At 40.8% G+C, this 15,866-nt stretch overlaps 2 protein-coding genes across 19 annotated transcripts in view; one reads left to right on the top strand and one right to left on the bottom strand.

Moving 5' to 3' along the window:
* Tbce (tubulin folding cofactor E) overlaps window positions 1–15,866 on the top strand; it is a 62,052-nt gene that overhangs the window by 32,185 nt on the left and 14,001 nt on the right. For 8 of the 10 annotated variants that reach the window (XR_009225664.1, XR_009225663.1, XR_009225661.1 and 5 more), the window contains exons 7-16: window positions 771–873; window positions 2,128–2,204; window positions 4,294–4,389; window positions 4,905–4,969; window positions 5,264–5,328; window positions 5,690–5,842; window positions 6,597–6,750; window positions 8,988–9,056; window positions 9,742–9,801; window positions 13,384–13,475. Coding sequence is in view for 6 of the 10 variants with exons in the window: in XM_058575033.1 (XP_058431016.1) it covers window positions 771–873; window positions 2,128–2,204; window positions 4,294–4,389; window positions 4,905–4,969; window positions 5,264–5,328; window positions 5,690–5,842; window positions 6,597–6,750; window positions 8,988–9,056; window positions 9,742–9,801; window positions 13,384–13,475 (934 nt within the window). In the remaining 4 variants the exon portion in view is untranslated. Of the gene's footprint in view, window positions 1–770; window positions 874–2,127; window positions 2,205–4,293; window positions 4,390–4,904; window positions 4,970–5,263; window positions 5,329–5,689; window positions 5,843–6,596; window positions 6,751–8,987; window positions 9,057–9,741; window positions 9,802–13,383; window positions 13,476–13,653; window positions 13,950–15,866 lie in introns of those variants that run through there. The other 2 variants (XM_046432079.2, XM_058575034.1) reach the window with 2 other exon arrangements.
* B3galnt2 (beta-1,3-N-acetylgalactosaminyltransferase 2) overlaps window positions 640–15,866 on the bottom strand; it is a 53,196-nt gene continuing 37,969 nt past the window's right edge. For 5 of the 9 annotated variants that reach the window (XM_058575035.1, XM_058575038.1, XM_046432083.2 and 2 more), the window contains one exon: window positions 3,421–6,935. In XM_058575035.1, coding sequence (XP_058431018.1) covers window positions 6,798–6,935 — 138 coding nt within the window. In that variant the 3' untranslated portion in view covers window positions 3,421–6,797. Of the gene's footprint in view, window positions 1,159–3,420; window positions 6,936–14,936; window positions 15,127–15,866 lie in introns of those variants that run through there. The other 4 variants (XM_058575041.1, XM_058575036.1, XM_046432085.2 and 1 more) reach the window with 2 other exon arrangements.

Raw genomic sequence — 15,866 nt, 5'->3', positions numbered from 1 at the left:
TGCAATCATAGGATTACAAACTTCCCAAGTCTCTGGGATTATGGGCATGTGACATCATACCCTGTTCTTCACTTTTCATTCTCTTTTTGGGGAGGGGGAGCTGCTGGGGATTGAACCCAGGGACACTTAACCACTGAGCCCCAGCTCAGGGTCTCACTGAGTTCCTTAGGGCCTGCTCAGTTGCTGAGGCTGACTTTCGTGATCCTCCTGCCTCAGCCTCCCAATTTACTGGGATTACAGGTGTAATCCACTCTTGACTGAACTAAGATCTGAAAGTGACTGTCGAGGCCGACTACTTTCCAAGATGAGACTTTGTCTTCAGAGAAAGATGTGAAAGGGCAGCAGTTTATCTTATCCATCCTAATAGCACAGGGGCAGACTCCATGTTTAGAGAAGCAGAATTCTAGTTCATGTTCTAGCATGAGATCAGTAACACTTTTGATAACATGATTGCCCTTTGCAACATCCAGAGACTCATCCTGTGAGTCTGGAATCTCACCTTAGAGATGCCTGCACCTCAGGCTTCTAGGCACCTGCAGCCTCACACCTATGCCTAACCCTGTGGAAACACTTTTGCACATTAGCTACTAAAAAGTTGTATGTGGTAAATATTAAGATTAGGTAGCGGTGGCTCACTCACTGTTTTTAATAGCATTTAATTTGGGGTTGAAACAAACCAAACCTCTCAGGTTAAATCCCAGATCATTGCTATCTTCATTGGTTCAGTTGTACAAGCAATAAAGTACACCATATCTTCTCTTTCTACACAGTGAAAACAAGCTGCAGTTTCCCTCTGGCTCACCAGTGCTAACTGGAACGTTTTCTACATTGAAGGTATTAGTTCTCAATCAAACAGGAATTACATGGGCTGAGGTAATTATGTTTCTTTGGTTTATTACATAGTAATAAGCAGTTGGAAATGTTTGCTTTATAGGGAATTAAAGCACAAATGTGGCTTTAATTATCCAAGTAATGGGATTCTTTATACTGCATAACAGGAGTTAGAAAATCAGAATTTTATATTTAGGAATCCATGTTCTTCCTTGGTCCTTCTCCCTCAGCCCATTTGGATTCGCTCTGGCTGGTGGCCTGATAAACACTGGGACTCCATAGTAATATACAATAAATATGTGCTGAGCTTGCTTGCTTGCTTTCTTTCTGAGAGAGAGAGAGAGAGAGAGAGAGAATTTTAATATTTATTCTTTAGTTTTTGGCGGACACAACATCTTTGTTTTGTATGTGGTGCTGAGGATTGAACCCGGGCTGCACGCATGCCAGGCGAGCGCGCTACCACTTGAGCTACATCCCCAGCCCAACTTTCTTTTCTTTTTTGATATGGGGTTTGAGATAGAGGTCTCACGAGCAGAGACCTCATGATTTCCTTGTAGAAAGTCCAGCTCCTCACACCACTGCTCCTCATAGACAGCCAGACTCAGAAGTGGACTCTGGGGTCCTTGGCACAGCAGCATTTGGCACTCGCATCTGGTACCGTCTTCAGTCATGGTTTCTCTGCTTCCACACCCAAAATATTCTACCATCAAAGCAAGCACAGAAATGCTCAGCTGTGTCCTTTGTCTATAGAGTGCCATAGAGGTGGCTCAGTGGGGTCCCATCACCCTTGACCTGGCCCCAACCCTGCACTCCACTCCCACACTCCTTCTTGGGATAAGATAGATATCGACCAGGTATAGGACCAGGTATAGATTTAGCCTCGGGACAGGAAGGATGCTTAGAAATGTTGAGACACATTGTCTGAGTGGTGCATCCTTTACACACCAGACTGACATCTGGAACTGAGGAAGGGTGCTCAGCACCACTGTGCGCCTTAGGCTAATCAGACTCTGGTAGATGGTGCTTAGTCACCATCTCCAGCTCCACTTTCTGAGCACCTTTCCTAAGCCAGCTACTGACGCCCACCAGCTGGGTTCAAAATGCTCCAGCATGTTATGCAGCCCATCAACATTTTAATTTGCTACCCCACCCGGACCACATGCAGCTGGTGAGAAGTGTTTGAGGCAGTGTTTCTAAAACAGCAACTGCATGGAATTGCTGTGGAACTGTGGCAGTGAGCCTACAGGAAGTAGTACCAGCAGAGGCCATTTAGCCCTGAACAGATTTCCCTTCCAGGTGCTGCAGTGTGCCCCCGGGTGGCCAGTCCTTGAGGAGCTGTATCTGGACTACAACAACATCTTCATTTCCGAAAGGTATTAGGTGGCTCTAACTCAGCCTGCGTCATTTAGTCACCCTGAGCAAGATGGTTAGGAGGATTTACGGATAAGAATTTGAAACAAACTGGCCTTGAGCCTCTGGGACTCAGCCTACTCTGCTGTACCTTATCCTCACCTTCAATAAATCTGTTTTGCCTTAAATTTTTTTTTTTTATTAAATACTGATTATTTATTGCCTTCACCAATTAGAAAGTCAGTTGAATTGAGGGAAACTCATGAGGGTGACACCCTGAATTAAATACTTATACTTTTGCATAAATATGTTCAGCTTGCTGTTTCTCAATAGCAGTTCTATGGGATATGCTGGGCACTTTCTCCCATTTCTTTGCTAAGGTTTAAATAATAGATTTATTTATTTATGTTGGTGATACTGGAGACAGCCAAATGCAACTACCACTGAGCTACATCCCAAGACCTTCCTATTTTTTTTTTTTTTTAATGTGGGTTTTTTTTTTTTTTTAAAGAATTTTTTTAATATTTATTTTTCAATTCTCGGCAGACACAACATCTTTGTTGGTATGTGGTGCTGAGGATCGAACCCGGGCCGCATGCATGCCGGGCGAGCGTGCTACCGCTCAAGCCACATCCCCAGCCCAAGACCTTCCTATTTTTTATTTTGAGACAGTGTCTAAATTTCGCAGGCTGGCCCAAACTTGCTATTCTCCTGCTTAAGCCTCCTGAGTTGCTGAGATTACAATCATGTGATGTTGTTCCCTGCTGAATAGTGAATGTTTTTTTGTTTTTTTGTACCAGGGATTGAACTTAAGGGCAGTTGATTACTGAGCCATATCCCCAGCCCAATTTTGTATTTTATTTAGAGACAGGGTCTCACTGAGTTGCTCAGCACCTTGCTAAATTGCTGAGGCTGGCTTTGAACTCATGATCCTCTTGCCTCTGCCCCCTGAGTAGCTGGGATTACAGGTTACCACGCCTAGCCTTTTTAAAAATATATATATATTATTAATATTTTTAATGTATTTCTTTTTTATTGTAGATCCACATATACCTTTATTTATTTATTTATTTTTATGTGGTGCTGAGGATCAAACCCAATGCCTCACATGTGCTAGGCAAGTGCTCTACCGCTGAACTACAATCCCAGCCCCCAAAAGTGTGTTCTTTTAAATAAATATGTATTGTTGCCTCTCCTTATCAACACACTCAGTCTCGAGTTTTCAGTTGTATCTATTTCTTTTTTTTTTTTTTAAGAGAGAATTTTTTAATATTTATTTTTTAGTTTTCAGTGGACACAACGTCTTATGTGGTGGTGAGGATCGAACCCAGCGCCCCGCGCATGCCAGGCGAGCGCATTACCGCTTGAGCCACATCCCCAGCCCTGTGTCTATTTCTTTATTTCTTTTTTTTTTTTTTTTGGTACCAGGGATTGAACTCAGGGTATCAGTTTTTGTCTTTTTCAATGAAATTGACACAGGTACATTAAAATAGGTTGGAAATCATAATCTAAAGCTTATTATTAATAATTTTGTCAGTAATTTAATAAATATTCTTACTAATCATTCATCTATTATTTTCCTCAAAAGAGTACAATTCTAAAAATGTAAATGTTTATCTCAAAGTTACTGTAAGTGGCAAATTTGTTATTTATTTTTTAGGTGTTTTATAAATGGGATGTTTAGATATAATGGGTTAAATTGCTCATTATTACATCATTAAATTGTGTGAAATAAACACATGTGGGAAAATTTTCGACAAATTTGGATTCAAATTAGTAAGATTTTATTGTACAGAATGGTTTTATTATATAGCTAAATGCAGCTGTTTTTCTGCATTTATAAGAAATAATTTACAGAATTTACCTGTCCTCATAATCCAGTTTCCTCTCTGATAAAAACTTGCAGATATGTGGCACAGTGTCACAAGCAGGATGCTGATATTGATTTGGCCAGGATTATTTGGATCACACCATGAGGGTCTCCCAGGTTCCCTTTTCATGGTCATACCCACTTGTTTCCATCCCAGTGGTCCCTAATACCAAATGCAGGTATTCTAAGGCCACATGCTCATGGCAGCAACACATGCTGAAAAGACGGTGTTTTCCATACAGGCCCAGTAATGTTCTACAGACGCTCAAGCTGTTAGACCTTTCCTCTAACCCATTAATTGATGAAAACCAGCTGTTCCTGATAGCCTATCTGCCCAGGTAATTTGATCCTAAAATGGCTATTACAGTAGGCCTAGTAAATTTTTACAGAATGAATTTTCATATGCTATTACCTTTCTCAATAGAAATATGATAGTGATAAGATTCTTAAATTGAGCTATTTCCTGTAGGAAGTTTTCATTTTAATTCATTTGGAGAATTTACTTGTGAACCACATACAATGTGGATCATGTACTAGATAATTTGAAGAATGGATAATTTGACCTTGGTGATATAATACTGAGGCTGCACTTTGTTAAACTTAGGGAATTGAGACTATTTCTTAGACCCTTTTAGCAAGAGAGACAGCAGTAGGGACACAGAATGACAGAGGCCTGTAGAATCACTAGGCTACAGCATTAAGAGTCCTTCTGCATGCCTTTAATTGGATTTCTGAGCATTTTACATGGAATGAAAACCCAGGGTAGAGAAAAGAATTTATAAACCTAGACTGGTTGATAGCCCATAGCATTTATATTGTTCTGTGTAGTCAACTTTAACATTTATAATTTCAGATTAGAACAGCTAATCCTTTCTGACACTGGAATTTCTTCTATACATTTTCCGGATGCTGGAATTGGTATGAGATTAGTAAAGCCGCCCTCCCTGCCCCCCATCTGTTGTATGTTACTGGGGGTTTAACCCAAAGGCACTCTACAACTGAGCTACACCCCCAGCCCTTTTTTAAGATTATAATTTGAGACAGCATCTTGCTATAGCTACCAAGGCTGGCCTTGAACTTTTGATTCTCCTGCCTTAGCCTCCTGATAAGATGGGATTATAGGCATGGTCCACTACACCTGGCCTCCTTTCCCCTGTTATTTAGCCATTTCTTTTCACTTCTACCATGTGACTTAATTCTCCTTTTTTGTAGGGTGCAAAACATCCATGTTCCCGTCCCTGCAGTACCTTGTAGTAAATGACAATCGGATATCACAAGTAAGGGCTGCGTCACAGTGCGCCCAGCGCATTATCGCCTATTCCCACTCTTGTGGAGTTCCTAGGTTCCTTCTTCTATTGAAAACCTTTTAAATCAAAAGAGAAATAACTCCTCAGAGTGAAACTCCTCATGCAAAGTAAAAAATATTCAGAGTGAGCTTGGTGTAGCATGTCCGGGCAGGCTGCCAGGGTTTCGGGTGGCACAGTCATGGAAAAGTGTGGTCTTCCTAATGGGGTGTTCTGTGCGTGAAGCTTCTCTGCCTCATGTTAGAACGGAGACTTCTGCTTTTCTGTTGTTAGTTCACGAAATCTGAAAAAGTAGTCTGAAACATTGCTTTTATTTCCTCTTGTTGGGTTTCAGTGGTCATTCATCAATGAGCTAAATAAATTACAGAGCTTGCGTGCTCTGTCCTGTCTAAGGAACCCCCTGACTGAAGGAAGCAAGGAAGCACAGACCACTCGACAGCTCATTATTGCCAAAATTGGTCAGCTGAAGACCCTGAACAAATGTGAGGTGAGCAGTGGTATCATGACAGGATTCTGTTTTTGAGATGTGTCTTGCTATGCTGCCTAGGCTGGCCTCAAAGTCCTGGGCTCAAGTGCTGCTGCCTCAGCCTCAGCTGAGACAATAATGCACAGCCAAGCCTGGCTTTAGATATTTTTTAGACTAGAAGGTAAATTACCAAAAACTGTAAAAAGAAATTATATTTGGATATTGTAAAAGGGTATGAAATGTAACTTTCCTTCAAAGGGTGGTAGGTTGCTTTTGTCCATTTTAGTAATAATGGTTCTTTTCTGACTCCTCAGGAAAGAGGACTACACTTAGTTTAGTGCCAGAAATATCTGTCGCTCTACTGCCCTTGCTGATTTATTTTCATTTGAGCAGACGCAAAGGAGCACACTCCAAAGAGTACTGGGCACTTCCTCCTGTTTCTTTGGAAGAGTTAGGTAGAACGAAGACAAAAGCATAGAACATGTCTCTTCTCCTTGTCAGCCGCTTCTCCCCATAGAAGTGGGAAGGCCAGGCCTGGCCACACTGTGCCATTCCCCAGAGAGGGAACCCCAGGCATCCAGCATCAGCCAGCCTGTGGGCAATGTTCTCATGAAGAAAAAGATAAAACTGGAAATCTTTTTGAACAAACTCTTGAGTTCTGTCAATGTCATCCCTCTAAATTTGATTATGCTGTGCTTGGGCAGTGGAGGAAGGGCAAGGTACAAAACACAAGTGACTGTTTTCATAGACTTGTTTTTATTTCACATCAACATAGATTCTTCCAGAGGAACGGCGAGGAGCTGAGCTTGATTACCGAAAAGCTTTTGGAAATGAGTGGAAAAAGGCTGGTGGACATCAGGATCCAGAGAAAAACAGACCAAATGAAGAATTTCTTGCAGCCCATCCTAGATACCAGCTCCTATGCCACAGTATGTCCACATGACCTGCTGGTCTTTCTCAGGGCAGCACAGGCAGTTCAGTGTGTTTTTGTTTTTCTCCTTCTCTTGGAGTTATAGGTACTTTCCTGGGGCCACTTCAGCAAGTTGAGAGCAGACAGAGGTAAATCAGTGTCACAGTGTCTCTTGGCAGGAGGAGCTGGGAGATTCTGAGGTTCCTGAAGGGGGAGAGTTGCATTTGAGGAAGGCAAAGCAGTCCTTAATGTAAGTCATCTCATCTTTGCCTGTGCCCTCTAGATGGTCAATTTCATGAGTGGTTACCACTCTCCACTCCAGGCGGGGGTGGGGAGCATTCCAATTCATCTCATAGGACTTGGGTTATTTTTTTTCCCCCCCACTAAAATTTTTTTTGTGGTTGTAGATAGACAGCATGGCTTTATTTTGTTTCATTTTTATGTGGTACTAAGGATCGAACCCTGAGCCTCACACATGTTAGGCGAGTGCTATGCCACTGAGCTACAGCCCCAGCCCAAGGACTTGTATTTTTTATCACCCTGGGGTAATTCTAACTTATGCAGAAGTTCACACCACCTGGTTTCTCCTCAGCTCTTCTGTCCCCAGGCTTGCTCATGTTCCGAGTTTGGCATTTGATGTGTGGTCCCTTAAATTCTTCAGCCTGGCTTCTCAGGCTTTCAAGCTTAAGAATTTGTGAGTCTTTGTCCCTGATGTACTTTTAATTTTTTTAAAACTTCATTATTATTCCACATTTCACTTTTATGTGAATTTCCTTTTTATATATTTTCAAATTCAAGATGAAGCTCACTGAATAAATGCTTCAGGCTGGAACCTTATCTGAGAGGAAGAAAACCTGCCTATGGGGAGTGCTTTCAAATTACTCCATTAGCTGGCCCAATTTCCTGGCCACTCTCAATCACTTGGGTGAGGAGGGAAAGGTTCTAAAACAGATGGCAGCTATGTTGACTATTTCATTGCTCAGAATGCCGAGAAAAGCAGATCTCTGGGGTGTGTAGAGGAATTCCCTCATCTGTTGGCCCAGAGCAGGAGAGAAGTACAGTAGTTACCCCTATCTGCAGTTGCAAATTATTTTTTTTTTTGGGGGGGGGGTACTAGGGATTAAACCCAGGACACTTAACCACTGAGCTTCATCCCTAGCCCCTTTATATTTTATTAGAGATGGGTTCTCGCTAAGTTGCTTAGAACCTTTCTAAGTTTCTGAGGCTGGCTTTGAACTCTTGATCCTCCTGGCTCAGCCTCCTGAGTCACTGACATTACAGGCATGTGCCACTGTTCCCAGCTTGCAGTTGCAACTTTCATTAGAAAAAAAGATAACAAATAAAAAATTCTTAGTTCTAAATTGCATACCATTCTGAGGAACGTGATGAACTCCCTATCTTGTCCCCCCAGGACAGGTATACGTTTGACCAGAGCATCCACACTGTATATGCTGCCCACCTTAAAGTCGCTCAACTATGTCCTTGTAGACTTGTTGCAGTGTCACAGTGCTTGTGTTTAAGTAATCCTTATTTTACTTGAAAAGACCCCCAAAGCACAAAAGCAGTGGTGCTTACAATTTGGATAAGCCACAGACAAGCTATAAAATGCTCCATTTAAGTGTAAAGGTAAAAGTAAAATATTTTGAAAGAAAGGGCATATTTACATAATTTTATTAGTTTATTGTTATAATTGCTAGCTATTATTGGTCTACTGTGCCTAACTTTATCATAGATGTGTATATTCCAGATATAAGGCTTGGCATTATTTGCAGTGCCAGGCACTCACTGAGGTCCTGAAACGTCCCCCACAAACTAGGGGTCTGCTGTACGGCATTTTCAGGCAGAAGAGCTGGTCTGCAGTGCGGGCACTGGGTACCCAGTCTGTCCTTATACCATGTTAACACTTGAAGGTGTCCTGTGACTTGTGTCCCAAATAGTACCAGGTTTTTCCCAGACCTTACAGAAAGGAAACATTTTCCAAAGTTGAAACTGTGTGTCCACTTGAAGTGTTTGAAAGCAGGTTAACTCATAGTTGGAGCCAGGACCCTGTGGGTCCTGAGGAACAGTGATGTGATGTACACTGGAGGCTTCTGCCTTGGGAGGTGTGCATCCAATCTCCTAAAAATCAGAGCGGCTGAATAAAAGCAAACTGTTCAGGTTAGCACACTGTGGTTGCTAGGCTTATCCTGGGGAAGGAAAGGGGTCCATTGACATGCACCTCTCATCATTTGTCCCTCTTGATTTCTTCTAAAACAGAATATGGTGCACCTGAGGACGGAGAACTCAAAGTACAACAACCATTTATGCTGAAAAACCAACTACTGAGTAAGAATCCCAAATTCACAACACAGCTTTATATTCTAGGCTGAAGGGATAGCAAAGGCCTGATAGGGATGTGCATTTCTTTTAGGAAGAACTGAGTGAAATGCCTTGAGCTTTAAAGGAATTCTCTGTACCGAAATTCCTTGGGGTGTGGTGTCCTGCTGGGATGGAACCCAAGGCCTTGCACATGCTCGGCAAGCCTCCACTGCTGAGCTACACCCAGCCCCCTACATTCTAACCTTCAATGTTTCTACAGTTCCCGGGCTTTAAACTCATTAATAGTGTTATAAAGGTGGGAGGGATTTGGAAATCATTGATTTTTCTTTACACTTGAAAATCCAGCTCAGTTGTCAGGAAAGGAATGCTGAAGCAAAAGGCAAAGCAGTGGATGGCCAGTGCTCCAGCTGTTTTGTAGTCACCAGGAATTCATGGAAATGTTAACAGGAAAAAAAAAAATTTAACATCATTTAGATAGATTTCTTTATCAGGACTGACACAAGTTAGTGTCCTAAACAGCTCTATTATTTGGCAGTGATATTAACTTGTAGGTTTTATTACTGGGATTGAAGTTAGGGCCTCGCACAGTCTAAGCACACTTCTATCAATGAGCTCTACCCCAACCCTGCATGCACAATTTAAATCAGTACTGTAGTAGACATCAATGTAGTCCTTCCTTCTTTCCTTAAAGCACTGAAGATAAAATATCCAAACCAACTTGAACAGAAGGTCTTAGAGAAGCAACTGCCAGGTAAGATGAATGAAACCATCTTTGCCTTCTTTGCACTTGTGAATCACTGGAGTGGGGATGGGTTGGCTCTTGTATATAGACCAGTGATTGAAACCTTTAATTCAATTCATATCTAGAATTATGGACCTCAGGATTTAAAGGTTTTCATTAGTCTTTTGTATTCTAAAATATAATCAGCTGTGCTAATGTCACTCCTCTAGCCCCCCAAAATTCAGATCTCCCATACCTTTTGAAGTATTGGGGATTCTACCCAGGGATACATACTACCACTACATCCCTTTTTGTTTTTAGGTATACTCTATCTTATACTCTTAAGTTGCACAGGCTAGCCTGGACCTTGGGATCTTTCTGCCTCAGCCTCCCAACTCCCTGGAATCACAAGCCTGGCTCGCGTCTCCCATAACTTTATCAGCTTATCTGGAAAAGTTTTTTTGTTTTTAATTGGGAGCCTTTGCTTGTGATATTTATGGCCTAAGGGGTTGACTGGCTTAGCCTCTTAGAAATTCCTCAGGCCCATTGAGCTTAGTTCTGATCATCATTCTGGAGGCTCTTGTCCAAAGAGAAAAGGAGACATGTCCTAGTGAGGCACTGGCACATTTGTGACTTTATTCTGCTCCTATTCTGCCCACTGATCAGGACTCCACAGAAAACATTCACTGGAATGGTTTCCTTTGGGGGAAAAAAATGACTTTGGAACTTTTAAAAAACATATGGCCAGGAGCTGGGGTTGTAGCTCAGCAGTAGAGCGCTCATTTAGCACATGCAAGGCACTGGGTTCAATCCTCAGCACCACATAAAAATAAATAAAATAAACGTATTGTGTGAAACTACAACTAAAAAATGTTAATAAAAAACATTATGGCCAGCCACAGTGGTTCACACTTGTAATTCCAGTAACTTGGGAGGCTGAAGGTGGAGGACCACAAGTTCAAGGCCAGCCTTGGCAATTTTTGAGACTGTGTCTCAAAGGACTAGGGATGTAGTTCCTTGGTGAAGCACCCCCTAGGTTCAGTCCTCAGTAAGTAACACATACAGAAAATAAAAATGGGCTAGAGGTATAGCATTCTTGGGTTTAGTCCCAAGAACTGAATTAGTTTTAGAAAAATACTTTTATGTCAACAAATTAGATCAATAAATTAAACTTTCACTCAAAAGACAAATAATTGTTTAGTATACCATGATAATAGTAAACTAGATTCCCAAGATTAACTTGATTCATAGCTAAACATTAGCTAAATGTTAAAATACCAAGAGGTTAAATCTGGAGCAGTCAAAACTTGAAGGAGGAATGAAATGCAGATCAGTTTATAGGATTTCCGTAAACTAAATTCACATGTCTGCCCCAGGGCAGTAACTGCACATTAGCAAGCTTACCATGGCATTGCTTATGGTACGCATGGGTGGTATTTAAGAAGTACATTTATGATCGATAACTGTTCATTTAGTGTTAATCTACCACTGTTTCTCCATTTTAAGTATTTGCTAGCAATCCAATTTCTAGTCCTAGAGTGTATAATTTTGCTACTATTAAAATGAATTAAAATTAGTAGTGATTCCCTTTCATATTCAGTTTCCAAAGGTAAATGCTACATGGGTACAAAATAACAAAAGAGCCAGAACTCTGTCAGTTTTACTAGCTTTGGATGTCTTTCCTTTTTCTTTCCCACAAATATGGAAATGTTATCACTAAGGAATACTGATACTCAAGAATGCTGCCTTCAGTCAAAGGCTGCAGTCTGGGAATGTGTGCTAACACGGTTCTTTTGCACTGTACACCTGTTCTGGAAACACCTGCCATGTCCATGCACTGTTTCTTTTAATCCTTGGATGAACCAGCAGAGGTTAGAATTACCATAGAAATTATGTGTGATGATTACTGCTTCAGACTTCAGAATCTGAGTCCTGTATTCTATAAACTCAGCAGTAAACCAGATTACAGGGTTCTTAACTGTAATTTTTTTGCCACATGGTACAACTAATGACTAATGTAGATAAATTCATGCTACTTTTTAAAGGGTATTTAACAAAACAAAGTAATATTGGCTGGTATGAAAAATTCGTATACCCTTTTTATTAAGTTATGTGGTAATTGCTATAAAAACGGAATACATACATGCTCTGTATAGGCTTTCTAATGGTCTACCTTGTACCACTTGTAAATGGTAAAGATAAAAACAACGTAAAGTTTGATGGCAGGGGCAGGCGGGGCAGGGCATACTTGAATAAACTCAAAACAAACATACTATCATGTGAAGTCAAGGAAAGCTAACCAGGCCTAGCTCTGTGCTGCTCGCCGTGCCTGCCACTGGATACATGTGGCTAAGCAAGTTTAAATTCACTAATTTCTGTCAGGTGCTCCATAGCCACGTGTGCTTACTGTATTAGGTAATGCAGGTCTAGAGGAATTGGCAAGTAAAGATACAAAAACTCAGGTACCCCCATGAGAACACAAGAAGCCTTTAACAGGCTTGGTCAGAGAGAAAGAAAAAGAAGTAACTATTTTCATATTTTCTAAATAAGACAATCACATTAGAAATGATAGTTATTTACATACAGGTTGCCACTTTCCTACACAGTGCAGATAGGCAAACCTCTTAGAAACTTTGTTGCTGGCATTGATTAGGAATGTGTTATTTCCCCATAGTGTGCAGGAATCAGTTCCTCACCACCCTCCGACAGTGAAAGCCAATTCACCCAAATCTTTTGAAAGGTCTAATTAATAATTACAATTTACTCTTAAGTGTGAATATGATAAAGTTTTTAAATACCTACCAAGTAGCTGTATCCAGTACACAAATAAGAAAAGGCCAGTTTTTATTCTAAAATAAAGATCACATTTATTATCACAAGTTGCATAAAAACACACAGCTTTTACAAAAATGATTGATAGAAAAATACTCATTTGACTATGTCGTGATATTTGTGGGAACACCACACTATTGCTGTACCTCCAGCTAAAGCTTCAAAGAAACTGGTTTTCATAATTAAATCTCTACTATTTACCACAACCCATCTTTGGAAAGAAGTTCATACCATGTTCTGAACAGACCAAAGCATTTGCTCAGTTAAATTACATTCCAGGCCTGGTGGTTGCTTGTGTGTGTAACATGGGACACATTTTTGATAATCAAGGATAGCTATGCTGGACCTTGTCCATCTCAGTCTATACCCTCCCTTCCCAGAGGAGGATGAGCTATCTCCTCAGGGCACCTGAGCCCACTCCAAGCTTCTTTCAGTAAGTAACTCAGAAGAAGTAATTACAAAGACTTACAAAGAAAACCATTATTTCACCTGTCTTTTCCTCTGAGCTGAGAATCTAATTTCTGGTTTATCAGATTAAGGAATAATGCCTACTGAAATGGCACGAAAACTGTTAGGGGCACCTGGGTCAAACACTGACTTCACTTCCACGAGTTTCCCAAATGACTCAAGTAAGTGGTAGAAAGACACAAGTCTACCTCTACTTATTTTCCTGAGTGAATTGATACCTGACAGGGACAGCTATCATTGCAGCTTGGTCTCATTATGTGACCTGGTTTTACAGGTAGCTGTCCTTTGAGACATCTTCCTTTTCTTTGATAGGCTCCATGACCATTCAAAAGGTGAAGGCATTCCTGTCACGTCTTCTCAAAGTTCCTGTGTCAGAACTTCTGCTGTCCTATGAAAGTCCCAAGGTAAGCCACCCCCAATAGACAGTCAAGCTCAATTCTCCACAGTAAGACATGATTAAACTGTCTAACATGGTCCAGTTCTGAGCAGGGAGCACATATTTATTAGACTTTGAGTAACCTGTGGCATGGAGGTCATCTTTTGTCAGGTCTGTCTTACCCCCTACCTTTGTTCTAATTTTAGATGCCGGGCAGAGAAATTGAACTAGGAAATGACCTACAGTCATTACAGTTTTATTCTGTGGAAAATGGAGATTGTCTACTAGTGAGATGGTAACAATCAGCTTTAAAAATTTAGTGACTTGACTGTTCATCGTGACTGGGGTTCGCTGGGAAGAAATGATTTGCTGGAACAGTTCTACTGTCAAATGAGGTTTTACAGCTTGCTCAAAGTATAACAAAGGATGTACTTTTCACCAGGAAGAGACCATTTGTAGGCTTGTATATAATAGCAGTAATAAAGGCTTTGACTACTCATGATCTTCTGATCTTACTTCATATGTATTTTTATAGCTCCTCACTATTGATTATTAAATAGAAACTAGCTAGTCTAATAACATCTGAATATAGTTAATGTCTGTCATAGACTAGTTTTAATGAAATTCTCTACTGATACTATTTTAAAAGGTTACCGAAATGATTTGGTCACGTGGGGAAGTATCCCTTAAATTCAGGGAGGCACATCCTTTACTATCATATGCCTGCTATTTTTTCTTCTCAGGTATACTATCTTGAGAGTCCTTAACAAGGCAATCCACAGGCTTTTCTCCATAGTTATACCTAAACTTAGCATAGTATTCGCAGGTTCCCAGCTCTGACCAACTTAACCAGGGGTCAATGATGAAAGCAAAATCCTCCCTATGACACAAAAACCCTAAGAAGTATATTCATAAAAATGTGTTTTAACAGGAGTACTACATTTATCTTCAGGATTTATCTTAAATGACCAAAAAAAAAAAAGCATTAACAAAAAACCATGGATATTAGTCTAAGTAAATGAACATATTTAAGCCAGGTCCATGACTGAGAATTATATCAGTTCCTTTCCAAGGTCAAACTGCCCATTTCATTCAAGAGCCACAAAATCTGACATTATTTCCAGAAACCCAAAACTTTGGTATAAGTGATCACTGCTCATGTAAGTAAGCACACAGTATTTGTGAGTTTTTTGGCGTGTGTTGTCTAATCAAGCCATACAGACCTATGCAATCCAGGCAGAAATTCAAACTCAGATGAACTATTAATCATGATTTAGAAATACTTTTCCTTTTATAAAACAATTTGGTAATTTTAAATCATTTTCCAATATATAAATAAAAACTTAACTACAGTTATTAATTGATTTTTTTTAAAAGAAGGAAATCAGCAAATTAGTACCACACTGGTTCAGGTGAAGGTGCCAGCCCAGGGCTCTCCTGAAAGACTATCTATTCTACTGCCAACCATGGCTGCTCTTCTCAGACTTACATGGAGATTATCATCCACCTGCCCTTGTCTTCACGCAGCCCGTATGAATCTCTTGTCACCTTGTTGCACACTGACAAGGGTCACCACACATTCCCTTTAGTTCCCACAGCTCTGTCAGCTCGTGAGGGGAGTACTGAGGGGAAGACAGCATTCCTGTCTCACAGGTCTTCTCACACAGCCACAGGCTGTCCTGCAGAGAGGGAGAGCAAGCTGTGAACTGTGCAAGCATGCACCAGGGCGTATTTGTGTATGCTAACGAAGATGAAATTATTTCAAGGACAAATCCATGTATGAACCAACTCGAGGTTTAAGGAGGGATATCTTCTGTCTCCAAGAAAGATCAGGCCTCACAGTTGTGCAGCTGTGTGTGGATTAACAGTCAGCAAATGGCACCCTATGTACACGTCTTGGATGTTGCATTGGACCCCATACATGCACGATTAGTATGTTGTTAGTTTGTTAAAAAAGGGTTGGCAAGTGGAGAAGAAGGAAAAGTTTGGGAACCACAAATGGTGAGTTTCATATTTGCTTTGAGAAACTGGTTGTATAGCAGCATTCATAGCAGCTACAATTCGGATGAAATGCTTGCAGTATTCTGGGAACTATGCCAAGTCTTTACAAACATTACCTCATTTAATTCTCAAGAACCCTGTGAGGCCAGTTGCCTGGCACACACTTGGGATTACAAGCATTAGGGAGACTGAGGCAGGAGGATTGCAAGTTCAAGACCAGCCTGAGCACCTTAGGTGTCTCAAAAAAAAAAAAAAAAAAAATAGAGGCTAGAGGTGTAGCTCAGTGGTAGAGCACCCTTGGTTTCACCCCCCCCCCCCCCCCCCCCCCCCGCCGCCATTAAATTGAAAAAAATAAAATTAGGTAGGGATCATTTCCCTTTTACAGATGAGAAACTGAAATCAAGAGACTTCACTAAAC

This window comes from Marmota monax, unplaced genomic scaffold (assembly GCF_021218885.2).
Source record: "Marmota monax isolate L192 unplaced genomic scaffold, Marmota_monax_Labrador192_F-V1.1 WCK01_AAM20220418_F8-fsc00071, whole genome shotgun sequence".
Classification (NCBI taxonomy): Eukaryota; Metazoa; Chordata; class Mammalia; order Rodentia; family Sciuridae; genus Marmota; species Marmota monax.
This window is presented reverse-complemented; position numbering and strand designations above follow the sequence as displayed.